Consider the following 27,923-nt stretch of genomic DNA (forward strand, 5'->3'; position numbering starts at 1 on the left):
ACTTTCATACTAGGCCGTTTACTGGTCGACAGTGCCATTGAAGCAGGCGAGATCCTAGCAACGTGGAAACGAGACGAAACTAAAGGTCTCATGTGGAAGGTTGATTTTGCTAAGGCATATGACACTCTTAACTGGAGATTCCTCTGGGGGTCAAGGAAAAGAAGGGGCTTCTTAAAAGAATGGGTCACATGGATGAAAAGATGCATCACAACACATTCCTTCTCAGTGTTGGTGAATTGAAGGTCGGAAGGTGCGCATATACAATCGCAAAGGGGGGTGAGGCAAGGGTGCCCACTTACACCCCTAATTTTTGTGCTAACGGTAGACGCACTCTCCGCATGCACTAATCTAGCATGTACGCACAGTCTTTTGAAGGGTTATCAAACTTCAAGTGTCCCTGGGGTACCGTGTTACTGCAGTACGTAGACGACACTACTTTTTTTGTAGAAGGCTCTGTAGAGGAGGCAAAAAACCTGTCCACGTTACTTGACCTATTCACGAACTTCTCGGGCCTACTCATCAATCGGGCTAAGTCTGCATTTGTCCGCTGTGGTCTTTCCTTGGAGGAGGCTCAATGTGCAAAGGTGCTGAGAACACCGATCAATAGCCTCCCTATGAGATACCTGGGTTTGCCGTTAACTAGAGGGCAGATGACTAGGCCGGATTGGCTGCCAGTGATAAACAAGGTCGAGAGGCGGTTGGAAGGATGTCAAGCCAAAGTATTGTCCAGAGGCAGTAAGTTGGTGCTACTGAGGGCAGTATTGTCAGCAATCCCTATATTCTATCTCTCTGCATTCTAGATGCCTACTGGAATCGGCCAGAGACTCGAAGACTTGATGAGACACATCCTCTGGAAAGGCACTGGTATCGACCAGAGTCGAGGGCTCGCACTGGTTGCATAGGATACCATATGTAGGCCCACCAAACATAGCAGACTAGGAGTATTGCATATCCAAATCATGAATACGACATCATTAACAAAGTGGGTGACAAGGATCATGCAACCAAGCGATGACCTCACCATACATATTTTGAGAGATAAGGTTGGGGATTGAACTGGGATAAGAAAATAGCACAATCAAAGGGGCATCAGCATTTTGGTAAGGCTTCAAACAAATCTTCCCCAAGGTCTGGGAGTTCTACTCTGTCCGAATAGCCGATGGCTCTCTTTAAATTCTGGACAGACCACTGGTCGTCGCGCAACCCTTTGCAAGAAACATTCCCTTGGATATTTGCACTCGCACAATGCCCTGAGGCTACAGAATGTGTATGCTGAGACAGTACCTGGAATCCGAGGGTTGAAGGCGCCTTGTTAGACCAACAACTAAGTGATTTCTTGGGCTTGCAACAAGCTCTAAATCAGATCCGCCCTAACCCGAGGGAATCAGATGGTTGGGATTGGACAAGAGCTCCTTTCTCAATGGGGAAAGCCTATGCACAGATTCGACGGGGCAACGAGGAAGACAAAAATATGATCTAAGCGTGTCGAGCCATTTGGCATCTTAAGGTTTTGCTTAAGGTCAAGATTTTTGGGTGGCTCTTGCTCCGAAAGAGACTGATGACCCGCGTCTTTCTCAAGAGGATGTATCCAGATGCCCCGACGGTATGCGTGGTGTGCATGAGTGACGACGAGGATTGCAATCATTTATATTTTGGATGCCCTTTCACATGCACAGTTTGGGCCAACCAGGCACAATTGGCGGTGAACACGTCATCAGAAGAGGCTGTAAGAGTCCTGATGGGATAACCGATTCTTGAAATCGTAGCGTTATAAATACCCCTTTGTAAGGTCATTAGAGGGACTTTTGATGAATGATTACCCTATGGTTTCTTGGCACGGGTAGCTGTATCCGGCTTTCGTGAGGGCAAGAACTCCCGATTCGGAGGTTCTTAAGAGTTGTTCACCTATCGCTCTCTCTTCTTCTCTCTTACCTCTTCCGTCCCATTTCTTGATTTTGTTAGATCTCCTTGGGGATTGTAACAGAGGCCTTTTGGGAGTCCATGCAGAAAACTGGTCCCAAACTTGGAGAAGTGGGGGGCCGAGCGCTGACAGTGCTCTGGGGAATCTGGCTACACAGAAATGAGGTGATTTTCCGAGAGGGGAAGACCTCTACAGATGGGCTTGCCCATGAGATCATGGTTTTCATAGCATCATGGTTTTCCTCGTGACGGTGATGGAGAGGGAAGAGGAAAATGTATACATGTAATAGAGCCCTAGGGCTTGAACCATGTACTTGTCAGGTGGATACTGATTTGTTCGGGTGACCGCCTCATATGTTTTCAAAAAAAAAAAAATCTGCAATTGTCAAGGAGGAGATATAATCGCATTTCCATAGAACCATTGGAATAGGATGATGGATGTTGGCTGAGCTATCTGTTGTTCATTGTTAACCAGAGAAGTCTGTATATGATGTTTATATCCCTGTTCATCATTTTTTTGACTGTTGTTTATGCCAAGGGGTTTCACTAGCGGCTAGTGGATCTTGTCCTGTATAAAACTAGGGCTTTTCACCCGTAGAAATATACTGAAGTTTTCTCCTTTTTATTCCTTCCCTACATTGGGCAATTTTGTTTTTGGTGCATGTCAGGGGGATAAACCTGTTTTATTTTGTGAGGTCATTTTCACAATCATGGTTAACCTGATATTTCCAAGTAGACTATGTGTCATTTCTGTGCTTTTTTAAGGAAGCAGTTTCCAAGTGGAATTAAATATTGTTAAAAGTGAGACAAGGTATGGATAGCGAACAATGTCGTCCTTTGATGAAGTGACATAAATTTGATGATGTCTAACCTTTTATTAGGTCTCATTTGTGATGATTAGTGAACTAAACAGTTTCAAGCATTTAAAAGCCATATTTTTCCTTTGTGTTTTTCTTGTTGCTCATGAGGGAATCTGTTACTTAATTTAAAAATAATGTTTTATCATCTTTATCCTTGCCTGAATAAACTTTGTATTATCATTTTCATGCTGCAGCGCGCATTAAAGGTACCTAATGAGAGACCATAACTTCTTCTGAAGCCTGAGCCCTTCTCCTGCTGACGGTTTTTTAGTTTTTGAAAGCTGAAGTTTTGATTGTATTTGATAGGTTCTACTTTATTCTGTCTTTTGTGTTTCAGTCCTGATATAAATGACTAATCTTTCACAGATAAAGGAACGTGTCCTCGGTTTCGAGCACACAGAATACGCGGATACAATGTATCATCTTGGGACGGTATAGTTATGAAGCTTCATTGATTTTGCTGATTTTTCTGGGAGTCATTTTCTGTAGTGTTAATGGAGCCCATTCAAATATCGACCTGGGTTATGGGGTCAACAGCCTAGTGTCACGTCCACAGAAAAAATGCATAATTAAGGAGTTGTTCCTGAGCAAATAATGAAAGTTGGTATTTTTTTTTTCTCTTAACAATAAAGAAGATCACCCAGCTTGGTGGCCCTCCAAAAAGTTGGTATTGGGAAGTAGTTTTCTTGTAGCGCATGAAGATAATATGGAGCTCTCTTTAACAAAGAACGGAAAGACGAGAATAGTCACCAATTGAAAGGAATGTGATGCTAATCACTAAAGTTAAGTAACTACATAGAAAAATCAAAAAGTAAAGACAAGAATTAGAGATTGTAACCCATCTGCTAAGCTGAGTTTGAGGTCTCGGGACTGAGAGAAAAAGGGTGGTTGGGTGACCGCAGGGGATCCTGCGTTGCTGGAAAGGGGATGGCCATGGAAAGAGGTTTAATGTTTCCAAGTCTCCGATTCCTTTGACCTGCCCTATGGAAAGAAGATACGTCTGACACAAATTGATAAGAAGATAGAGACGGAGGAAAGATGAGGGACTGGGCCTAGGCCTGTACACAGGATATATGATCTAACACTTAATTTTTACCTCCCATTCTAGTAGCTGATACGTTCCCGTTCTAGTAGTGACAGATTGTCGATCAGGTTGTAATGACAAATTCGACGAAATAACACAAGGTGTCCAATGTAGCAATATCACAAGTGAGGGAGAGGAACAGAGGGAGATAATAAGTAGAAGAGTTCCCGGGGTGGAGAAGAGAGAGTGGGAATGGAGAGGAGCTGGCGAGGATTGCCCGAGAGCAGTTGTGGGCTTGACCTGGGAGGAGAGAGTCGTGACCGATGTCGAGGAGAGATGATGAGAGAGAGAGGGGAAGCTTATTGTGTGAATTCCTGCTCATACTGTCTTGACGGAGGCCTTTAAATAGGAGATGATGCGGGTTGGGCCTGTGCTTGCATAATGGGCCCAGGTCGGACCTTCCTCCAAACATAGACCCGCTGCTGGATCATATTAGTAGCCTTGAAGATGTGTTTGATAGTTCATAGTCTTGAAACCTATAACTTCTTTCTTCAACTAGAGATCATTGAATAGTAAAATGCAAATTCAAAATAACAACACTAAATGTGAGGAGGTTTTTAGGAAAAGTTCAGAAACGTGGATGACTAATCTGAAAGAATAAAATTGTTGAAGATAAAGGGTTTATTTTTAACTCGTATTTGGGTTCCTAACTCTTATTCAATGATAGGAACTCTCTACCATAATTTGAGTTGCTTTGTCGTCTTCCGTGCATTAACTCCCATGACAGTGGGAGGGATCTCGCCCTCTGTTCTACCACCTCGCTATTTTTTTCTGTATCTTATTTTTTCATCTTCCCCCCCACTTTCTTTCTTATCCAAGATCTACTCAACAAAATCTTTTGAGGATTATTATTTGATTTTTTCTTCAATAATATTTTCTTGAACACTTTTTCAGGTGTTGTATCTTCAAGGAAAAGAGAAAGATGGAGAGGTTCTCGTTCAAGACTCTATTAGGATATTAGAGGTATTTGATCTGAATTCTGAGTTATTCTATATAGGTCTGTGTTATTACATTTCTCTTTTATAGGATGGAGGCCTCGGTCAATCTGGAGCCTATGTGAGAAGGATGAGACATCTTTCCCAGGTGATACTATATCCCACCTGGAATTTTAGTTACAATATGCCTAATGCCTTGAAAGATCTGAATATAATCTTTTTTTTTTAAGAAAAAGATGGAAGATTACATGAAACTGGTGATCAGCCCGTAAATAATAATGCATAATGTTGTGAAAAATACATGACCGGTCAGCCTTGTCCCTTTTCCATCCTTCACCTCCTATGGAACCATCAGGATAATCAATTCTCCATATCATGTAGTACTGACTCCAGCAACACAGGCCTTCCCATAATTACCACCTCATTGTGGTGCAGCTATAGCATCCAGAGCATTACGAGGAACCTTCCCCACCTCGAGCGTCCTCTGCCTGTACCCTCTGGAGAGCTCTCTTACATGATTTGTTAGACATCATATCCACCCGGATGAACTTCCGCAATCTCCATGTTGAATGAGAAAAAGAACACTAAAAAAAACACGTGAGAGCATTCTTCCTCTCCTTGGTCACACATGGGGTGTAGTGTCGATGTGTCTGGGATCATGTGCTTTAGAAGGATGAGTGTCGTAATTTGTCTCCTAAGAAGCATCCTTCCAAAAATCTGCACTTTTAATGGGACCTTTTGCTTACATAAATGTTGGGATGTATGGATAATCCCCCTTGATTCTCTTGTAAACCTCCTGAACTAAAATTGGTGGGCCCATTCATGCCTAGCTGTCCCATGCTCCAATGTGGTCCGCAGGTACAATATCGACTTGTGCATGATCAAGAGGTGCTCCAATCTCTGATCAGACAGTGCACCATCCACCACAGCCGTTAGGGCGGTCCCATGTCTGTAACGTGATGTTGAAGTTGGCCCCAAACAACAACAGAATCCCTGGGAAGCGGCTACCACATATAACTCTTCCCAGAACGAAGCTCTTAGAATGTTTGAAAGGTGATCGTACAGTGATATGCCCACCCATTCATAACCATCATTGCGCTATCGCAGCTTCACCCTAGCCACAAATTGTGCCGTCCATTCATCCTCATTGGATAAAACCATCTTGTTCAAGGCAACTACTTGATCCCTAGATCGTCCGACCGCATTCACTGTCATAAAGCAGTCTGTAAAGCCTCAATCCACCATACTTCTCTTCCTTGCCTCCAAGCATTCTATCATGGTCTCTTGCAGAGATACCACAGTAGCTCCCCACTGTCGCCCGTACCGCCCCACTACGCTATGTCTTCTTGTATCCTAGAATCTTTGCACATTCTAAGATATACATTTCATTCATGACCTTCCAGCCCTGCACCGTGTATCTACCTCTTATGCAGCTCTCTGTCCGCGACCAACTCACATACCATGTGGATCATTAGCGTGTCTCACTCCACCTCCTCCCGGCTTTTTCTCTCTTGCACTGTCTTCTTTCCCTCTAATGTGTCTTTGTCATACATCGCTGCCTTCCATTTTGGCCATTGTCGTATAGCCCTTGTCTTCCCCTCCACCTCCACTTCTTCTCTGCATCTTGTCTTCACTCCCATCCGTCTCTGATTTCACGAGTTTGAGTTTGCTGATCCTCCCGACCTTGCCCGGTGCACTTCCCCCTGCATCATCTCGTAAGAGCAACTCTCTCCTCTTATAGACCACGCCTTCGTAGTGTCTTATATTCTCTAGGGTGAGCCTCCGCAACCTTTGTGGTGCCTCTAATTGCTGTAGCATATTACCTCCATCTCTTATTAGGTCTGATTGTGTCGGGATAGTTGTTGCTAATGCCTACTGCTCTTTGCTTTGTATCTGTTGTGGGCTTCCGTCTGCATCTGACCTTAATGGTTGGATGTTCCCCCTTTGTTGCCGGCCATGGCTGGATGTGCTGAGCGTTCACATCCTCCTTTTGGCGATAATGATTCTGGTGTCGACGGCCCCTTTTCCTCTCTTGCTTTTGGACCCTTGTTGTTGCCATCGAAGGACTCTGTCTCTGCTTGGCCGAAGTTTACTAGTAGGCCCCATGTTTTGACCCTACCTATAATCTTCCCTTTTCTCTTCTGGTGGTGGATCCTTGATCAACTGACCCTCTGATACCATGCAGTCGGCCTAATGCCTGGCCAATGGTCTCCACTTTATGCTACGTTCGGTATCCCAACAGGACTCCACTGGCTTTTATTATGATTGGCCTTGCATCCCCCAGGGCCCCATTTTGGAGAACTTGTCACCACCCCATCGCTGCTTCCCATTGATTCTTTATGTAAGTCAAACTCCCACAATATATGCAGCCGCGGAGTTTTCTTGGATGAAAAAAAAGCCAGTATCGAGATTACAGACTTCTGTGCTCCTTGTTGATGCAAAATGCTTCCATAGTTCTTGTCGGACCTCCTCTATCCCTGGACATCCTTTGACGACTTCCCCTGTCAGGCAACCATGGAGGAGTATGCAGCGTCGCTTTTCTTCCCCACCATTGCTGGATTTCCCTTCAAGCCTTGTGCAGGCCTCGTTCGTGCTGTCTCCTGCTGCCTGGTCCGATTTTCCTTTCTCCTTATTTCTTCATAGGGGTATGTAAACTGCTGATGCCTCACTCCTTGACATCTCAGGTAAATCACTGGCTCTCTACATTCTCGGCCTCAGTGCCCTCCCAATAGACATCTGAAACAGCTTTGCTCCCCTTCGATGGATATTTTGGTCTTATCCTGCCGTGCACGCCGTGCGGCCTTGGTTCCTCGGGTTTCCATTCTCACCCTGCCCTCATCATTCACAGGTTCATGATGGTGTGTTCTTCCTCCCAATCTTTGACCCCGCTCGTGTCTCCTGTGGCCCATTGTGCTTTTAAGATTGTATGTTGGTCTTCTCAATATACATCGTACTCCGAGGATACCAATGCCCTATTGTTTGGGTGACGGGCCTGGTGACACCTGAATACTGATATGATTCGCCAATGCATATATGTTCTGAAGAAGCCACAGCAGCGGCCCGGATCAGAAGCCCAGGCCCGGCCCGTTGAAGATCCCATTTAAGCCCTCTCTCATGGGAGAAGAGGACAGGAAGCATCCCTGTGAGTCTCTCCCCTTTTACCTCCTCCCTTCTCCCTCAGGTTGTGATCCACCTCTCCGCGCTTGCAGGTTGACGTAGCCATCCTCTGCTGAAGTCCTCCTGAATGCCACTCATGCCCGCCTTGTACTTATCCCTATTAGGGTCACTAAACAGCTTGCTGTGTGGCCTCCCCTTTTGGTTTGCGTGGTAGCTTGTTGGTGGGACATCCTGCCCCAGAGCTGGCACTCTTCTTTTTCCCCTTGTATCCCGAGGGGGCATCATGGGAAAGCCCCACGTGGGTCCACAATGAGGGGCCAAAGACGCTCTCCTGGAATGCCATGTATGTTTGACTTCGCCTCGCGCCAGGTTGCCCATTTATTCCGGAATAACTTTTTTAGGAAGGACCATTCTACATATTTCTGCCAAATCCTTCCATTATCAAGTCTGGTACCATTTTGATGTGTTTTGATTCTTTTGAACGAGAGAGGTTTGATGCTTCTGAATTCATTGTATTAAGTCCACTTCCTACTCACAGTATGCTCTTTATGATCCCGGCTCATGATTCAATTTACATGTATTTAACTATTGAGCTTCAAAGTTAATCTTTTTATGTGATCGCTGCATCAAAAAGAAAGTGTGAATTTTCCACAGTAGCTGGCTTGAAATATTTGATCTTACATGCATTTCCCTCTGGAATATTATTGCTCGGGTACAGTTCTATATACATATCGTCCAGGATACTTCTGTCACAAATTCCTCCCCATCTCTGAGTTTTTCTTGCTTTCTCCCCTCCTCTGCTCTGCCTTCCCTTATGCCGTTGAGCCAGAAACCTTGTCATGTTTGCCATCATCTCAAGCGCCACCAAACTCTGACCTCCAAGCGCGATAGCCTCTCTTATATTCTTTCCTCTTTCATCCTTGTCTTATTCTCTGTCATCTTCTCCCCTTGAACGCTGAAGGATTGCTCGATCACATGGGCGTCGACGAAGCCCTAGAGAGAATGATTCTATTGTTCCTTGATAAACCTGTGATGGGGTTCTATCAACCTCCTGTTGCTCTCCAACAGCTGTTCCCTCCCGCCATTCACCTCTCACTGTCATTCCCTCCAGCTGTGGTTCACCTCCTGCCATTCTATTCTTTAGTGAGTATACCAATTAGTGAGTGACTTAGTTCTCATACAAGAAATAAATAATTTTAATGGTGGGATCCAAACTTGGTGCAATGGGGCCAGCATTGAAACTGATCCCAGACTTAACCTTCAAGTGAGCATTTTGTATGTTCTAAACCCTAGCTGTCAAGTTGGAGAAAAGTGCCAGTGTCTCTAGTGCATTGAAGAGATAAGAGAAGTTGAGACACATTTTTTCAGGTACTATCTTAGATCGAGAAAACAATAACATAAATTTTAATATCTGATATATCTGGAAATAAAAATTTGTTTTCCTGTAAGTACCACCTAATGGTGGCATTGATATGTTTAGAAGGATTGGATTTCACATCCACCTTCAATATGCAGGACAAGAGACCATCGATGGAGCACCTGATTACTAATGTGTGAATGAATAGTTTTTTATTAAAATTGTATGAATAAATTTCACTTCAAAACTGGAACTTTTTTTGTAACTTTCCTCTTTTTGATATCCACCTTTGTCATCTGCAATTTCATTCAACCTATATTTAACTTGGCAACAGGATTTTGATTTTGGTTTGATATGTTCTCTGGATTTTACAGATGTTTTTGAAGTCTGGTCGTTTGCATGATGTTGAAGGAATTCAAAGAAAGATTTTGCATTTATTAGAGATTTTAAAGGTTGGTTGAAATTTTTTATTATCGAAAGCATGTTGTATGTGGAAACTTTCTTAATGAATTGATGTGCCATTAATTTGAATATGGAGTACAAGCAGGATACTTCAATCTAACAAATCTTGTTGAAAAAAGATGGGTAAAAAATGTCTGCTCTTCTGTGTTTATGGCTGTTTTCATGCGCTGTTTGTCAGTGTCATTCATCCTCCCCCCCACCCCTGGGTGCCATAGTCGTCTTATAGGGGGACACTTAATTACAAAGGTCACTTTATCCATGAGGTTAGTTCATTTCGAATGACAGCTGTATCTGCTTACCAGATGGCACTCATAGCCACCATCTTCTCTGCACCATCTGCCCCTCTTTGCAACTCTTCTGGCATTGGGCTCAGATGTGGGTCACAACTTACTACTGCATTAGTAGGCCAACTGTTTCCAGTTTCCACTCCAACGTCTACCCCATCATGCATGGTCACATTTTTGTTGCTAATGTAAGCCATTGTCTGATGATTTCATGTATTGCCGTTGGCATTACTATCAGCATGCAATCATATATCAGGTTTCCTCTTTTTCATTGCTTGCCTTTCCTTTCATGTGGTCATCCTTTTATTCCTTGTCGATTTGGCCTGACTACCTTGAGGCCTGGGTGAGCGAGAGAGATGATTAAGTAGAAGGAAGAAGAAGCAGAATTGAAAGAAGAAAGGGTTAGTTTTCATTTACACACAGTAGGTATTTGTACATGCTGACGGCTAATTTGACCGTATATAATGGCTAGTTTTACTAGCTGTTATAAACCCGATTTAAATTGGGTAGTGGGCCCCTTAGTAATTAGCCCATAAGACATAGCAATGTACATCTTATATCAGACATCTTTCATGGCAAGAAAACTCTTGTGTATTTATTTCCTACCTCTTTTAGAAACAGATCTGGTCGTCTGTTCATTTCTTATCTTTCCTATAACAACCAGATCCTATAATGGTGGTTTAGGGCACTGCAATGCAAACATTATATATATTCTAGTCTCTAATTGGAAAAGGCACACTGTACCTCTTTGTTTTTTTCCGCTGGTGGCACACGACAAACTATAGGGAGGTCAGCTTGTTGACAATTACATTACCATTAGCATCATCATCTCCTAATGGTCGGTAGTCAATGTTCATTAAAAAACATTATCGACGATACTAAGTTTGAGGTCGCGCGTGATCAACAGTGGTGACTTCTTCTTATGTGCACCTGATATACAGTATGGACTTCTTATATGTACTCGTTAGTGACATAGGTCTTATATGGGTAATGGGCCTTGTGCTATTAGCCCATTACCCTCTTATTCTCGTTTTCTCTCTCCTAGGGTATATACACCCCTCACTTGTAACCTATCAGTTATGAGAGTATTCTTCTTCTTGTTCTCATTACCCTTCTCCTTCTCCTAACCTAACCTAGGTTAGGATTCCACATGATATCAGAGCCTTGCGCTTGATCCTCCTCTTGTCCCTGGCCCTTGCTGCCACCGTCTGCTAGCCAGACTCACCAGCCAGCCAGCGGAGTTCCTTCCTCCCCCACCTTCTCTCTCAGCGGAGTCTCTTCCTCACACAGCGCAGCCAGCCAGCGGAGTTCTTCCCCCACCTTCCTCTCTCAGCGCAGCCCGCAGCCGCAGGCCGCCCGCAACCCGCAGCCGCAGGCCGCTCGCAGCCCACAGCTCGCAGCCCACAGCCGCAACCGGCAGCTACAGCACGCTCGCAGCCTCCAGCCGCCCGCCGCAGCCAGCAGCTCGCAGCTGCAGCCCGCAACCGCCGGCCGCCAGCTCGCAGCCCGCAGCTGCAGAACGCAGCCGCAGCCACAGCCCGCAGGCCGCACACCGCAGCCCGCAGCTGCAGGCCCCACGCCGCAGCCCACAGGCCGCAGCCCGCAACCGCAGGCCGCCAGCCGCAGCCGCAGCCCACAGCCGCAGGCCGCCAGCGGCAGCCCGCAGCCTCAGGCCGCCAGCCGCAGCCCGCAGCCGCAGCCACAGCCGCGGGCCGCCAGCCGCAGCCGCAGCCCGCACCGCAGGCCGCCAGCCGCAGCCTGCTGCCCGCAGGCCGCCAGCCGCAGCCGCCGCCAGCAGCCGTAGGCCGCCAGCAGCCGCAGCCCGCAGCCGTAGGCCGCCAGCCGCAGCTGCCGCCCACGCAGGCCGCAAGCTTGCAACACGCCGTAGCTGCAGCCTGCAGCAAGCCGCAGCCACAGCCCGCGCAGGCCGCAAGTCGCAGCCCGCAGCAAGCTGCAGCCGCAGCCCGCCGCAGGCCGCACGCCGTAGCACGCAGCCAGCCGCAGCTGCCGCCCACGCAGGCCGCAAGCCGTTGCCAGCCGCCGCCTGACCAGCCGCCGTGATCGCTGCTGCTCATCATGTCTACCATCCACTCCGGGTCTTTTCCTCCTGAGAACCCCCCGGCGCAGTCTCCCGTCTTCACAGCGGCTGACTTCGGGAGAGACCTGCCCTCTCCGAAGATTGGTCTCCCTCTCCCGCCTGCTCTCGACTGTTGTCGGTTGAGTGCTCCGCAACTGCTGGCCTGGATTAAGTTTGTGGAGTCCACGCTGAAAGGCCGTCTCCTCCACAAGCACTTGATCTGCCTGGCCTTGCCGCCGACCGACCCGCACTATGTTGCGTTCGACGCCGAGCAGAACTTTGTCCACTCCTGGCTGCTGAACCACACGCTCTCTCCCTCGGTCTATGACAAGTTCCTTCATTTGACAACTCCGAAGGAGATTTGGGATCATGCCCACAAGTATTGTGGCCACGATGCAGATCACTGGCGGATTTTCTCGCTAGTGGAGCGCGCTGGTGCCCTACGCCAAGGGACGATGTCCATCATGGACTATAGCTTGGCCCACACTGCACTCTGGCGGGAGGTTGACTACTACATGCTCGTTGGCGATCCAAACGGCGTTGATCGACGTCATACTCTTCGCCTTCGGTTTCTGTCATTCCTTGACCGCCTCAACCCGGAGTATGCCGAGGTTCGACGCCGAACTTTGCACACCAAGGGCACTCTCCCAGAGTTTGACGCGGTGGTCAAGGAGTTGATCGAGATGGAGAGCAGTCTTCGTCTCGATCGTTTTGAGGTGGCGCCCCCGGCCGACTCCACCGCCTTGATCTCCCGCTCTGGGGATTCCTCTGGTTTGTTGCCGCGTCCGCCGGAGCCACCCAAACCTCCTGCTCCCGATCCGGCTTCCGACCCGTGGGACAAGCTGGTGTGCCTATTGTGGCAAGCGCCGTCACACGGCGAAGCGATGCAGGAAGAAGCAGCTTGACCTTCAAGCTGCCAAGGATGCCAAAGCCCATGTCGCCGCCGCCCCAGCCAAGTCCCCTCCTCTACCCGGCAGCTCTGCGGTCTCCATGGAGCAGTTACTAGCCGACCTTGCCCGTTTGTCTGCGCAGTTGACCGCCTTGCAGACCCAGCCTATGGCCTCCTTCGGGACATTTGGTGCGTCATTTGCCTCTTCTTCCGATCAGTGGTACTGTGGACATACGGCTCTCACAGCCCCGCTCGTGTCAGATATCACTTAGGTGCTTGATACGGGGGCCACGGAACACATGACCTCGTTCAATCACCGCTTCGTATCCTACGAGCGGAATGGTGGGACTCGGGCTGTCCTCACCGCTGGTGGTGGACGTCTTCGAGTGGCTGGCATCGGGACTATCCACGTGGACGGTCTCGGTCTCATTCACAACGTCCTCCATGTTCCTGCAGCGCCTTGTCGATGCGGTTCAGTGTTCCTTCCACATCCAACCTGACGGGATCTTCTTGTCTAACAAGGTGCGGAAGACTACACCGATTAGGCGGGACCGGGGGTTGCTGCTGTTCGATGATGGGAGCCGATCGTGCTTTATGGTGCAGCGAAGTCCTCACACCGCTGCTGATTCTCGCCGCGACTGCCTCCAGCTTGCTCACCAGCGCCTCGGGCACCCACTGTTCTCTACTTTACAGCGTCTGCTTCCGTCTTTATGTATGGGCTTGGACCTTAAGACCGTTGTTTGTGAGGCATGCCAGATAGCCAAACATCGACGCTCAACTTTTCCTCCATCTGCTTCCCATACGACGGTGCCGCTGTATCGTATTCAGAGTGATGTCTTGGGTCCGGCCCCACAGCCCAGTCTGAAGGGGCACCGCTGGTTTCTGATTTTTGTTGACGAGGCCACCCGCTACACGTGGACTTACTTGCTTCCAGCCAAGTCCTCTGTAGCGGCCACAGTTCAGCAGTTTTGTGCCATGGTTCAGACCCAGTTTGGCCGTCACATTCAGCGTTTCCGCTCGGACAATGCTCGCGACTATGTTAACCAGGAGTTGGCGTCCTACTTTGCCGAGTGGGGCGTTCTGCATGAGACGTCGTACGTTGCCACCCCGGAGCAAAATGGCATGGCAGAACGTCGTATTGGTTATGTGACGTCTACTGCCCGCACATTGCTGCTGAATTACTGTGTCCCCTGGACGTATTGGGGAGAAGCCGTTTTGACAGCCACTCATCTCATCAACCGTCTGCCCTCCCAGACACTTCAGTTCAGCAGTCCGATCGATCGGATGTCCACTGCATTTCCTGCCGTGACACTGCGTACCAACCTTCTTCCCCGTGTCTTCGGGTGCACCGCGTACGTCCACGACACGGCACCCACCTTGACGAAGCTCGATGCCCCGGCCCTCAAGTGCATCTTCGTCGGCTACTCCTCTCTCCAAAAAGGGTACAAATCCACTCGACGGTTCCTTATCTCTGCGAACGTCACCTTCGCTGAATTTCAACCCTTCTTTGGCTCCTCCTCCTCGTCCAGCCTTTCGCCAGGTGAGGCCTCGTCGTCTCCCATTTTGGACCCCTTCCCTGTCGTCGCACCCACGGCACCTCCTCCTCCCATGGATGTCGCCCGTGATCCTACTCCACCTCCTCATGACTCCTCTCCTGTGGTGGCCTCCGACTCCTGTCCTTCCACGGAGTCCCCTCCTCAGTTTTCCTCTACTCCGACCCATGTCGATCTCTCTCCTTTGCTATCACCTCCCTCCGAGTCATCGGTCCCTGCTGTGACATCCTCTCCCTCCACCACTTCCGCTCCCTCCTCCTTTGGCCCTCCCGCTCCGTCGGCTCCCCCTGGTGCTGACGATGCCTCCCTCAGTTGGCCGATTGCTCATCGCAAAGGGGTCTGCCAGTGCACTCGCACACCTCTTTATCCTCTTTCTCACTATCTTTCCTACGACCGCCTGAGTCCTCCCTACCGTCTTTTTTTTTGACCCGTCTTGCGTCCGTCTCCGTTCCACACCGCCTTGCCGATGCTCTTGCTTGTCCTCATTGGAAGGCGGCCATGGACGAAGAAATGCATGCCTTGGTCAAAAATCATACTTGGGATGTGGTTCCTCTTCCGCCGGGAAAGAAGGCCGTGGGGTGCAAGTGGGTTCATACCCCGAAGCACCGTGCTAACGGGTCCCTTGAGCGTCGCAAGTCTCGGCTTGTTGCTCGGGACTTTACGCAGTCCTACGGGATCGATTACTTTGAGACCTTCTCTCCCGTGGCGAAGATGGAATCCGTTCGTCTACTCTTGGCTCTCGCTGCTCATCATGGGTGGTTGATTCGGCAATTTGATGTCAAGAACGCCTTTCTTCACCGCGATCTTGAGGAAGAGGTATACATGAGCCACCCTCCCGGGTACCCCCTTGGTCCTCCGGGAACCGTCTGTCGACTGCGGAAGTCCTTGTACGGACCGAAGCAGTCTCCGTGGATGTGGTTTGGTCGCTTCTCCTCCGTCATGCGTGTTGAAGGTTACACCCAGAGCAATGGCGATGCTACTATCTTCTTTCGCCACGGCCCGACCAGGGTCGCTATCCTGGTGGTCTACGTCGACGATATCCTGATTACTGGCTTGGATACTGTTCAAGCCTCCCGCCTCGGAATTGCTCTTGCTCGGGAATTTGAGATTAAGGCACTCGGCCCCCTCCGTTATTTTTTGGGTCTTGAGGTCGCCTACTCGTCTCGCGGCATCTTTGTCTCCCAGCAGAAGTATACCGTTGACCTGCTGACACTGACTGGTATGACCGATTGCTCTCCACTCCGAACGCCCATTGATCCCAATGTGAAGTTGGGTGACGGGGGCGACTCTCCGCCGGTCAACCACTATCAGTATCAGCAGCTGGTGGGGAAGCTCCTCTATTTGACCCACACTCGTCCCGACATCAGCTTCGCCGTCAACCTCCTCAGCCAGTTCATGCATGCTCCACATGAGATTCATCGCCAGGCCGCCAATCGGGTCCTTGCATACCTGAAAGGCTGCCCCGGGAAGGGCCTTCTCTTCCCACGGAGCTCTGACATGACTGTGAATGTCTATACGGATGCTGACTTTGTCGGGTCCGTCGTCGACTACCGTTCTACCACCGGGTACTGCGCCTTCGTGTTAGGTAGCCTTGTCAGCTGGAAGAGCAGTAAGCAGGACAAGGTGTCCCGCTCCAGTGCAGAGGCGGAATTCCGGGCCCTTGCTGATGGGGCTTCGGAAGGCCAATGGATCTACGGGATCTTGCGCGAGCTTTGCGTCAAGTATTCCGGCCCGATTCACTTCTACTGCGACAACAAGTCGGCTATTGCACTGGCCAAGAATTCGGTCCAGACCGGTCGGATCAAGCACATGGAGCGTGACCGCTACTTCTTCAAGGAACGGATGGATGAGGGCATCTTCGATCTCCATTTTGTGTCTTCCTCCGACCAGGCCGCCGATGTCTTGACCAAGGGCCTGTCTAATCCTCTTCTGGTGCGCGCTGTATCCAAGCTCGGGATGGACGACATCCATACCTTGCTTGCGGGGGGCTGTTAGTGACATAGGTCTTATATGGGTAATGGGCCTTGTGCTATTATTAGCCCATTACCCTCTTATTCTCGTTTTCTCTCTCCTAGGGTATATACACCCCTCACTTGTAACCTATCAGTACTGATTCAACTATTTAGTTTTTTTCTGAATAAAAAACCCTAAACCCTAAACCCTGTACTGATTCAATTATTTAGTATAAGGCATTTGATTGGGAAGAATTCTCTTCTAGTGGAACCAGGTGTCCTCGTATATCTAAATGGGCTAGAGAAGGAAACATACATTATGTATGCAGGGCTGAGTGTTCTACTTGGCTTAGAGCATGGGCGAAGAGGACCTCAGCCTTTGGGATCATAAAGGAACTTTATGGAGCCTCAAATCGCTGACATGAAATCTCATCTGGGAACATGAAAAGTATTTGATCTAGCCTTGATGTATTCTTAAAACATCTTTCGAATATATGTCCTGACTTTCAGTTATGATGGTGTATGATCTTATACCTTCAAGGGTATCTTTGGTGCTCTTGCCCATCAGGGGCAGTTTGGTGATTTGGTTATTAGGTTACTTTTCCCATTTCTCTTTAAATATATATATATCTCATCTGAGGGAAGAGGCAAGAAGTATCAATGGAATGGTTTTGGGTCTATCCCTCTCCTCACCTCACCTCACCTCACCTCACCTCACCTCACTCTATTCTCTAATCTGGTTTTCTCTGGCTTGTATTGGTTCTCTTAAAAAACGAGAGTAAACACACCCAAGATTGGAGAGTTACAAAAAAAGATTGGTGATCCTCTCATGTGGTATATATATGCTTCATGAATACACATGAGACCAAAGGCCTCCCACCCCCTCTAATCACATCTCTCTAAACTAGGATAAAGAAAAACTTTGCCATTGCCATTGCTTGTAGGACAAAGGCCTCCCTCCCCTTAAAATTAACTTAAGTCTGATGCAGCCTTATTGCCGATAGTACTACAAAAGTCAGTCCTTTCTCCCCTTGCCCCCTCTATATCCCAACCTGTAATAAGTCCTAGATGACCTTGGAGAAGACAACCAACCCTGCATTTGGCTTGCTGGCCGCACTGCTGGAGTAAATGTTCATTCAAAAAGAGATGATAACATCCTTCTTCACCCCCTATGCACAGAACCCACAATGCCGAGCTTTCCCGGAACCAACTCTTCTTGACAACTCATGTCACCTGCCTTCGTTCAAGGGTGCATCTGTGTATTTTTCTCACAGAGAGAGAAGGATGTGCCATTCCATTTTCTCCTTAAATCTTCCTCTGCTATCATACCTCTGCACCATGCCACTCTTTTTCCTCTTCTTCTGATAGGGTTCTAGTATCTTATATATTACACAGATCCTTGATTCTGGCTATGGAGTCAAATTAGCTTTTATTTTGCTCCTCTTTATTTCCTTAACTCTTTGATGTGACTGCATAGAGCTCCAATTTTGTTAGCCAACCTTATCGTGGCCAAACCTTTCATAGGATGCTCTGACCACCATTTGACGGCCTCTTCCTTGAATCTTGGCTCCTGGAGCTAGGAGCTATCCATCTTGAAATATGTGGAACAACTAGATCCATCATGTGGTTCTCAGAGGACCAGAGAGTGATTTGAAAGTCGGCAAGGAACCGATCACTCGTCCACTGGCAGGAACTGCTCCAAGAGCTCTACTGAGAAAAATAAATGATCAGACCGATGAGAGGATTTAGGACCTTCCATGTCATTCCAAATGTACACGTAATCCATCGGTCCCCTTTAATACAAAGACGCCTCTGCAATGAACACCCAGAAAGCCTCAAATCTTGGGTCTCGGCAATCCGTTCTGTGAGGTATGTCCTCCACCTCCAACATCATGTTGAAGTAACCATTGGTCAACAATAGTAAACCCTAGAATTTTGACCAACCCCAGCCAACTCCTGCCAAGGGATGCCATTAACAATGGATTTGTCAGGGTGCGCACTAAGGTTGCAACAAACTTGAAGTTGTTGTTCCTCATCCTCAGTTGTGTTTCCACCTGAAACTGTCCTATCAGTGCGTCTTCCCTAGAAAATATGAATTGTTCTAGGGCACCACCGAACTGCTGGAGAAGCCTACCGCGATCAAGGCTAAGTACTCCTCATGGAATTCACATTCCACTGGCCTCCAATGCCACTCCTCGCACTTCACCAACATGGTCTCCTGTAAGCATACCGCATTGGATTCCCATTCTCCCAAATATCAACCCATAATGTCCATCCTAGGACAACTACCTCCTTCTGGGCATTTTTCTGTCTTCAAAAGGGTATGCCGCTGATCGTTCTCAGGTGATGTTATATCTATGGGGGATGTCTCCTTTGTGTTGGCCTGCTGCAGTCAGGGATTTGTTTGCATCATCTCCTTGTGTAGCCGTCCCCAAGCTAGGCATCGGTTACAACTTTGCTCCTTTTTTTTGATTTTGTGTTCCTGACCCCTCAGTGTGGTCATGCTGTCATTTTCCTATGTGGCCCCATCTTCACCCAGCCTGCCTCCACATTGTCAGGTGACATCCTCCATGGCTCACTAACAATGAAGTTGACAATGTGATACAGTCTTCTCACAAGATACCAATTCAGACTAGAACAAGTAGAGAAACAGCAATATATTTATCAAATTTATAGTACAAGTACGTGAACCCTTACTTACAGAATCTATCTCACAAGATGATCACTCGCCTCCCATTTCTCTTAAGGATATCTTAAGAGCCTTAGGAAACTCCCCCACTTCTTCTTGGGAGTCTTTTCCTAACTAATACGCACTTATCTACATATATTTATACTATCCTCATTTAAGCAGTTATGATGTTGCTTCAGTTGCCTTCTTCGAACATATCCAAGAGTGGTGTCTGTTGGACACCTCCCCTGCATTCTTCATCAGGAGATGCCTCAGTTGGATGTGTCTCTTCAGATGCTTCAGTTGGGTTGTTATGCTGTCTTGACTCCCGGGAAGATTCTAACGATATATGTGAGTGGCCACCATAACTGTCATAACTGTCATTTTTCTTAATCAATATCGATTTATTTCTTATTTTGTATACTTTAGGAAGATTCGTATCACAATGATACTTGTTTTGCTGACCTAATGAAGAGCACCCCACAATTTCTTGGGAGTCACCTTTTTTCTAGTGCCAATCTTCCCAATCTTTATGCTCCCTTCTCATCAGGTAGAAGCTACTCCATCCCGTTTTGTCATGTCGATCCCCTAGTCAATCATTGCCATGACTGGGCTGCTGCCACCTGCCTGCTCTTCTGGTGGGGTTTGCATAGCCACTCCTTTCGACATGAGTATCACTGTTCAGCTGGTATTTTGGCGCGATGTCTGGGGGGGGGATACAATGTCTCTATTCCACCTCTAGGAACACTATCACCTTCAACCATCGTTGCTGTCGACCGCTGTCTCCCCTCCTAGAGCACCATCATTATGGGCCACTCTCGAGCACCATCACCTTTCAGCCACCATCGATCGACTACACCCTCCAAGAACGCCATTGTTGTTGATCACTATCGATCACCCATCGTCTAATTGCAGCTTCGACAATGCTATTGATAATCGTCGATCATAGTCACTGTCCAAGAACACTATTTCTGCCGCTGTCAATCCCCATCGCCCCGCCGTCAATCACTGCCACCGTCGATGAACACCGTTGCTGCTGCCATCAATCCCCGTCACTCTGTCCAATAATTCTATCACGGTTGCCATTGACCACTATTGACCGCCATCACCGTTCAAGAAAACCATTGCTTCTGTTGTTGATCCCCATCACCTCATACATATATTAGGAGATAGAAGAGTCCAATATTATATAATGTATTTGATTTTTTGCGGATTATTTTAGTTGCTGATAGACAAACTATCTGATGCATATATGTTGGCCTAAAAAAAAACTCTCTTCCAGGGGTGGACTCTTGAAACTGTAATTGCTGCAGAGCAGTTGGCATTGACTCTTCAGGCTTTAGGCAATCTGCTTGAAGCTGAAGAGCTGTTTGAAAGGTTTTTTTTGTTTGTGTATGGCTGAAATTTTGCCTTAACAAATTAATGCTTCTTAAATATTCATGCAACAGGTGTTTAAATGCAAGGAAGAATATTCTACCTGAAGAGCACATACAGGTCCTGTTTCTTGTTCATTGAAGAGAACTTTAACCATTTTTTTGTTCGAAAATGAGTATTTATTTTATATGAACGCTGGTGAAATTTGGTTTGCATTTTACATGGGACTGGAAAATTAATTAATAGACTTTTGGTGTTTTTTCTTCGTATTTTTCGAAGCTATAATTGGACCAAACAAGTGTTGTACAAGAGTTCTAAGCTTGCTATCAATCTCTAGTGAAAGGAGCAAAAATTTCTTCATCATTGTTATGGGTTTTGGGTTTGGATGTATAGTGACCTAATGCCAAATCTGGGTAGCATGAGGAAAACCCATTATGAGGATCCACGTGTGGCCAATTGGATCTCATAGAGGTGCTCCAGCAAGGAAAAGCATTGGGTGACATACCAATAAGCTAAAGAAATAAATTAAAGTAATAGAGGATTAAGGGCCAGAGAGGTCTTCTATAACACAGCCTGACGCTGCTGAGTAGCTATTTGTGTCTCAACTGGCTAGGATAAAGTTCATAGACAACCAGCTTGAAGTAGAATAACGATCAAAATGAAATGATTCCTCTGATTGACAGATTTCTCTCACAATATAGGTTGCTAACCTTCTGCGTTTCGGTCGGAGGTTCCCTCACCTCCTCATAGCACCATCTGACAGTGGAGTCACTTGGAGAAACTCCCAATCACATAGAGACTCCTGCTTCCAAGATCTTTCACTCGCTCTCCATCTTCCACAAGAATCAGGATAACCAACTTCCCCTTTTTAAAGGCTCCTGATTTGGCTTGATTCCAATAATGACAGGCCCAAGTCTTGACCATAATTCATTGCATGTTTGGATGTGATGATTCATCATCGTTATTTCTCACTTCATTTGTTTGCCATGGGGGTGTCTCTTGTGGTTTCACTCTGTGCCTGACGCAGACTAAAGAAAAGCCGCCTCCGATAGCCTGAAAAAAAGAATGATATGCGGTGAAGTCCACAGTTAATAAGTTGAACTTGTTAAAAACCCCTTTGACCGGTGGTAGGAAAATACTCCGCGACTTGCTGACGTGGTCTGCCAAATCTGACCGCAAGCTATGGATTCTGGGAGCTCAGGGAAAGGTTCGTCTGCACATGAAACTTTTCCAAAGATAGTAATGAAACGAACACAAGCGAGAAACATAGAACACACCACGGTCGAATTGGGCACCAAGTACTATCACACGCTTGAAGAAAGGATAGGTACCTGGGTGCTCCAACAGATTCTGACGGTGGCAGAGTTTTGGAGAAAGGAGCAGAAATGCTAGGTCAGAATGGAAAACACAAGAGAAAGAGTATCGATTATTTTCCCGAAATACCAGTTGTCCTTCTTTCTTCTCCGAACCTTCCCTTTTAAAGACCAAAACAAAGTACTTAAAATTAACTAGTTATGGGCCTTTAACTAACGGTAAGGCAATTATAGGAGTCTTGACTCTGCTGAGGATGGGACGTGTACTACGTCAACTTCCATGGGGTTCATAAAGTTCAACTCTGTTGAAGCTGTTGTGGCCTTCAACTCAATTGAATCACTGTTCCCCTACGAAGAAAGCTACTCCTCAAGCCAACTGTTACCGCCGCCTGTGGCAGAGGACGGTGGTGTTCCCTGATCTTGATCAAACTGTTTTTTATAATCTTGATCTTGCTGTCGTATATCTTATTTCCGCTTTGATACCATTTTACTATTCTATGTACAATCCAGAAATTTTTTTTTGACATTCTCATATTTGGAATCTTACAGGTTGCATCTAATATGCTTCATCTAGCAAGAACAAAAATTCTACAGTTTGGTCAGCTGATGAAGAATAACTTGTCAGAGGCAAGGGTTGCACTTGAGAATGCAGACATTCTTTTAGAGGGCGCAAAAAGGTTCCAATTTGTCTCTCAAAATAAAAAAATATATGCCCTCAACAGGAAAAATTCGAAACTACATCTTTACTGGAAGTACCAGATTTTTACTTACCATGGCCATTTACAGGATTTCAAGGGCAAAGTTGGATCCTTTGATAGAACAAAGAAATATTGTGAATATCAGGACCCCAGATGATGCAGAGAAGAATTACAGAATGGCGTTGATGATACTAGTAAGTTTGTATTTGCACAGTACACGTGACACTTATTTTTTCTGTGGTTGCATTCGATTTTATCCTCAGAAATTCATGCTAGTTTCAATCACAGTTTGATATAAGAGATATGAAGTATTGATCTAGAGTTCCCTCTCAATCATAATTGTCAAGAGACTATGACGAGGAAACTCTTTTTTATGGATTCTATTTTAGAATTCTATTGAACATAAAGTCAAATTCAGAGTCTCCACCTTGTGATACAAGGCGTTTCTTCTCCAAGCAATATCAACGGAAGAAGAAGAAGAGAACCCAGTCTTCAAGAGTTCACGAGCATACTGAAACATTGCACGTGCGAGGAGAAAATAAATACAAGCAGCAGGAAACGAGAAGAGGAGGAAGCGACTTTTGGCAGAGGCAGTTGCAACTGCAATTGAGGGCTGGGAGCGGGATCGGGCCTGCGACCAGAGAATGGAGATCTTGCGAGGGATCTCCTTTGAGTCTTCTATCATCTATCTCTTCTTACACTCCCCCTTGTTCCTTACTTCTACCTTGGAAGGTTTCAGAACCAGCTACGTACATTGCTCAACTATAGCACGTTTGGTGTTTTTGTCATCGTTGGACGAACTTCTACTCGTAACGATAGTTCATGGTTGTGGAGATTCTAATTTCTTCTAAACAAGACAAATGGTTTTTTGTACATGTCCTTGGCTTCATGCGGTTGCACCTCCTCCCAGATGGCCGGTGTCGAACCTTTGAAAAATATGTATAATTATTTTTTATTCATTTTGGAGAGGCTCTTGGAATCCCAAAGATAGCATCTGGCAGTTTTTTTTGTCGCCTGAGGCTTATATTTTTGTCATTAGGGGATCAGAGTAGCCCATAAGTAAGTGTCTGTTGTGGACCCAACAGGTCAACTCAGCATGAACTGCCTAAGTTGGTTTACATTAGGCAAGGGTGGGTGAGTTAAGGGTTGAATCATGCTACTAAATGAGTGAGGGGGAGAACTATAGGGTTGAGACTGAATTTTGTGGGAACTGGCTGAGAGACACTCCCCTTGTGAGCGTGGCTGTTGGCTTATGTAAGCTGTTTGGTGCTTGATTAATGTTTTTTCTCTTCTTCCCCAGCCTCGCTCTTGGTTATCTCCTTCCCTACTGGTGGTATCTATCACTGGTATCAGAGCCAATGATTTTTTGGGCCCAGCGCCTATTGTGCCCTGACCTGACACCACTCTCGAGTTCACGAAGCTCACCCCCAACATGCAATCCCTTGTGCATTGATTATTGATGTTACCACTCTCTCCAATCAAGTTGTCCCGATGAAACCACTCTGTTCCCTCCTGCATGATATAGTCATACTCATTCATTCCATGGTGCAACTACCCCAAACAGTCACAACTATTCAGCGCCCATGAGAACCCTTCCTCCACCATGCCCAGTCCCACCTTGACTTTGGGCATTATTTCCCTGGCAGCATTCCGACAGGGTGGCAAATTCCTTACTCCACAGCAAAAGACCTCTGGGCAAAAGAAGACCAACCTCACATCGGCACAACCCCAGGAACACAATGTGATTGGCCTATGTTTATCACTTGACAAAAATTACAGGTCCTGGTCCTCTCGGTGGGACTGCAATTTGAACACTCAAAGGAGGAATATGACAATACCATGACAGAAGATGTGTATGACCATGCAGCGTATTGAAGTCTCCTTAATTTGGTGGAGGGTGTTACAGTCCCCAAAACTATGAAAATGGTGAAGACTATACATAATCAAGTCGTGATGATCCTCATCGAATGTTGGACAAACCAAAATGTTACATTGGCAGGTCAGGTGGATGGAGACCTGGTGATCATTGAGAATAAAAAACCATCGAGTGCTGATACTGTGGATGTCATGCTAGGTATGCAGTGACTGAACTCCATGTGCAGGGTTTCGGTTAACTGGATGTTTTCGGCATGAAACATGAAGTGGAAGGTGGCATGATCACCCTGAGGGGCAACCTCGACATTCCTTGATCCAGGATCTCCGTCAAATAAATGCATAAAGATCTCCTCAAAGACAACAAGCTGTGGCTTTTCCAAATTGCCATCTAGGCCCACACCTAGGACAAGATAATGAGGAGATACTGTCTGACCTCAAGGCCATATTTTAAACTGTCTTCAAATCATCCAAGTCATTTCCACCAGAGTGAAGCATTTATCAAACCATCTTCCTAAAATGGGGAAAAGTGCCCATCTCAAAGGGACTGTACTGCTATCCTCAATAAATTATTTAACCAAAATAATTTCTGAGTGGATTGTCGTGCATTTATCCAAGCCACCATTGCCAATAAATCTGAATTCCTTTAGTTAGATATCTATGGGATGAAGTTCATGGAACCATCATCTTCACAAAGCTGGACCTACATCTTGGATACATCAAATTCATACGCACAAGGAGGATGCAGCAAAGACTACTTTTTACAGGCATGGGGGCCAGTTTGGTGATACGGTTAGGGCTGAAAAATGTGTTGAAAACATTCCAGATCTTAATAAAATCTATATTACATCCATATTTTTGCATTTTCCTTCTGATTTTTTATGACACCCTCGTCTACCGTCTGACTATCGCTGACCATTCCGAGCACCTTTGCCTGGTATTCAACATGCTCCATGAGAAATCCCTCCAAATCATTCACGTTAAGTGCTCGTTCTGACGCCGCCATCTGGAGTATCTTGGTCACTGGATATGCCCAGAATCTGTCTCCATCTATCGCAACAAGATCACCACTATGACTAACTGGCAGACTGCAAACAATCTGAAGGAGATGAAATCAGTTTTGGGTCTCACTGGTTATTACTGTTGCTTTATTTAGGTACAGTCCATCTTTGGGCCACTCACCACCACCTTCAAAAGGAGACATTTAAATGGAGCAAGAAAGCCTTGCATACCTTCCGCCCACTCAAAACAGCAGTCCTCTATTCCAGTACTTTCTCTTTTTGATTTTCCATCTTCTTTCTTAGTGGAAACAGACGTTCATTGTCAGAATTGGAATGGGCTTGATGCAGAATGAGAGACATGTATGAGCTACATCACACTGCTCCAAAGAACTTCTGCTGCAAACACACCCTCACCACACCATCTTAGGGAGTACCTAACCCTACTCTGTTTCACCTCACCACGATGGGCCTGGGCATTAGGAGGCTCAATTGGTATCTTTTGGGATATCATGGAGAGAGGAGAGAGCCCATGGTTTTTTTTAACCTGTCTGCCTTGAAATTGGCCTCCTGCTGGTTTGGTCAAGACCCTGTAATGGCCCAAATGAGAGCACTCCCTCTAGCCGGATCTCAGAGATATTGGTCCTCTGGATCATAACTTAAATTAACATGTATAGTCTTGTGTCCAATGTTTTGCAAAAATATTTTTCAAATCATAATAATATATCACTGAGTTTGCTATCAAGAAGGAAGATTCTGAGTTTCCTAGATCAATGGCTCTACAAGAAAAGGGAAAATCGATGTAGGTTCGAGATCCATCAAGCATGTGGGGAGTAGTGCCAAGAGTGAATCACAAGGAACTTATGATGATTGTGCAAGAGACGTCTGGCCATGCCAAACCCCAACCTTTGCCAAAAAAACAAGGATGGATCATGTGTGTGGAGGACTGGTTCATGGAAATGTGTAAGATAATCATGTCCATGATCAGGGTGGAAGAACTAACCTTATAATGGTCCGTGTGGACCAAGGAATGATACTTGTTTCATGGTTGTTTTGATTTCAAGATGTAATTGGGGCACCCAGCCGCACGAGAACTCCTACAAGTTATGACCATCTGGCAGGACGGTGATAATTTGGATGATCAAGCTGAATATGAATCATTGCATGCTATTTACCAAAACTTCAAGACAACATGTTTCTAATCACCGTTTGAACAGTCTCCTACTTGAAAACATATGCAAAGAAGAAGAGGAAGATAATATATCAGTTAGGGTGATCCAACCGATCATTACCAGGTCAGCACATGAATACTATGTGTTGACATAAGCAGATTTAAAGGCAAAAACAGTCAACAGGGGGAAAGTCATGGCGACAGGCAGTCTTGACGCCTAACAGGGCAGGAATAAGGGCCTGTCGGAGGCTGGAAGACAGGGCATCATCTTCTTCTTGGAAGTTACGGCCAAGAGAAGAGGGTGAGGCAGATCGAGAGAGGAAGGAGATGAAGCCTGTGTGCTTGAGATCTTCAGAAAGGGGGCAGGTGTTCCCAAGGCGAGAGGTTGCATTCAGTTTGGTCGTTCAATGAGACCGTTGGTAGTTGACGATTGGCATTACAATGGTGGGGGAATTCGTTCTATATTCTCAAAGGGGGTTTGGATGTATAATCTAAAAGACGATTATTCAAGTTGTTACATAAAATTCTGTAGATATTCTGGTTGGTTTTCTTGCAATTAACGATTGGCGCGCATCAGAATCATGCCCAGTGGATTTCAGTGACATTACTATGCTTCTTTCAGAGCCTAATTCCAATGGTGGCATTACAAGGGTGGGGGAATTAGTTCTATATTCTCAAAGGGGGTTTGGATGTATAATCTAGAAGATGATTATTCAACTTGTTACATAAAATTCTGTACATATTCTGGTTGGTTTTCTTGCAATTAATGATTGGCTCGCATCAGAATCATGCCCAGTGGATTTCAGTGAAATTACTATGCTTCTTTCAGAGCCTATTTCCAACAGTAAAATTTCAGGGAAGCTTGGAGCAAACGAGTACTAGGCAGGATGATCATGGGCTTTTTAGCTCACATAAGGCAAGCCATAAAACAGAGGTGATAAGGAGAAGATTAACATGACTCATAATCTATCAGGAATGCTGGGATTCTGTGACAAAGGAAACAGGTCTACATACTTAGCTTGTTTGTGACAGAAGAAGAAAATCCAGTTGATTGAGAAAGAATTCAAATCCAGATGGGAGCATGGACTAGGATATTGTTTTGATGAAAGTACCATCCCGCACTTTGGCAGAGGTTTTTTAATTATACTAAAGTGTGATGGAAATGATTGTTCCAGAGAGAACACGTCATGATATTGGGAACAAGTAGATGGGGTACCTGATATGGAGGGCTCAAAATTTGATGATTGGTTCTTAGCCCATGGATGTTCAAAAAATAAAATAAAAACTCTGTTGAGATAGTTATGAATTTCATTAATCGATCTTCACATGATAAACCAAT

General features: G+C 46.2%; 1 protein-coding gene across 4 annotated transcripts in view; it reads left to right on the top strand.

The window, feature by feature from the left end:
* The window catches only part of LOC144701080 (Tetratricopeptide repeat (TPR)-like superfamily protein), a 76,763-nt gene that overhangs the window by 44,405 nt on the left and 4,435 nt on the right, over window positions 1-27,923 (top strand). For 3 of the 4 annotated variants that reach the window (XM_078572769.1, XM_078572772.1, XM_078572773.1), the window contains exons 8-16: window positions 2,975-2,986; window positions 3,147-3,212; window positions 4,759-4,827; window positions 4,891-4,947; window positions 9,648-9,725; window positions 20,441-20,535; window positions 20,607-20,652; window positions 22,395-22,522; window positions 22,632-22,737. In XM_078572769.1, coding sequence (XP_078428895.1) covers window positions 2,975-2,986; window positions 3,147-3,212; window positions 4,759-4,827; window positions 4,891-4,947; window positions 9,648-9,725; window positions 20,441-20,535; window positions 20,607-20,652; window positions 22,395-22,522; window positions 22,632-22,737 — 657 coding nt within the window. The remainder of the gene's footprint in view (window positions 1-2,974; window positions 2,987-3,146; window positions 3,213-4,758; window positions 4,828-4,890; window positions 4,948-9,647; window positions 9,726-20,440; window positions 20,536-20,606; window positions 20,653-22,394; window positions 22,523-22,631; window positions 22,738-27,923) is intronic. The other variant, XM_078572770.1, reaches the window with a different exon arrangement.

This window comes from Wolffia australiana, chromosome 3, assembly GCF_029677425.1.
Source record: "Wolffia australiana isolate 7733 chromosome 3, ASM2967742v1".
Classification (NCBI taxonomy): domain Eukaryota; kingdom Viridiplantae; phylum Streptophyta; class Magnoliopsida; order Alismatales; family Araceae; genus Wolffia; species Wolffia australiana.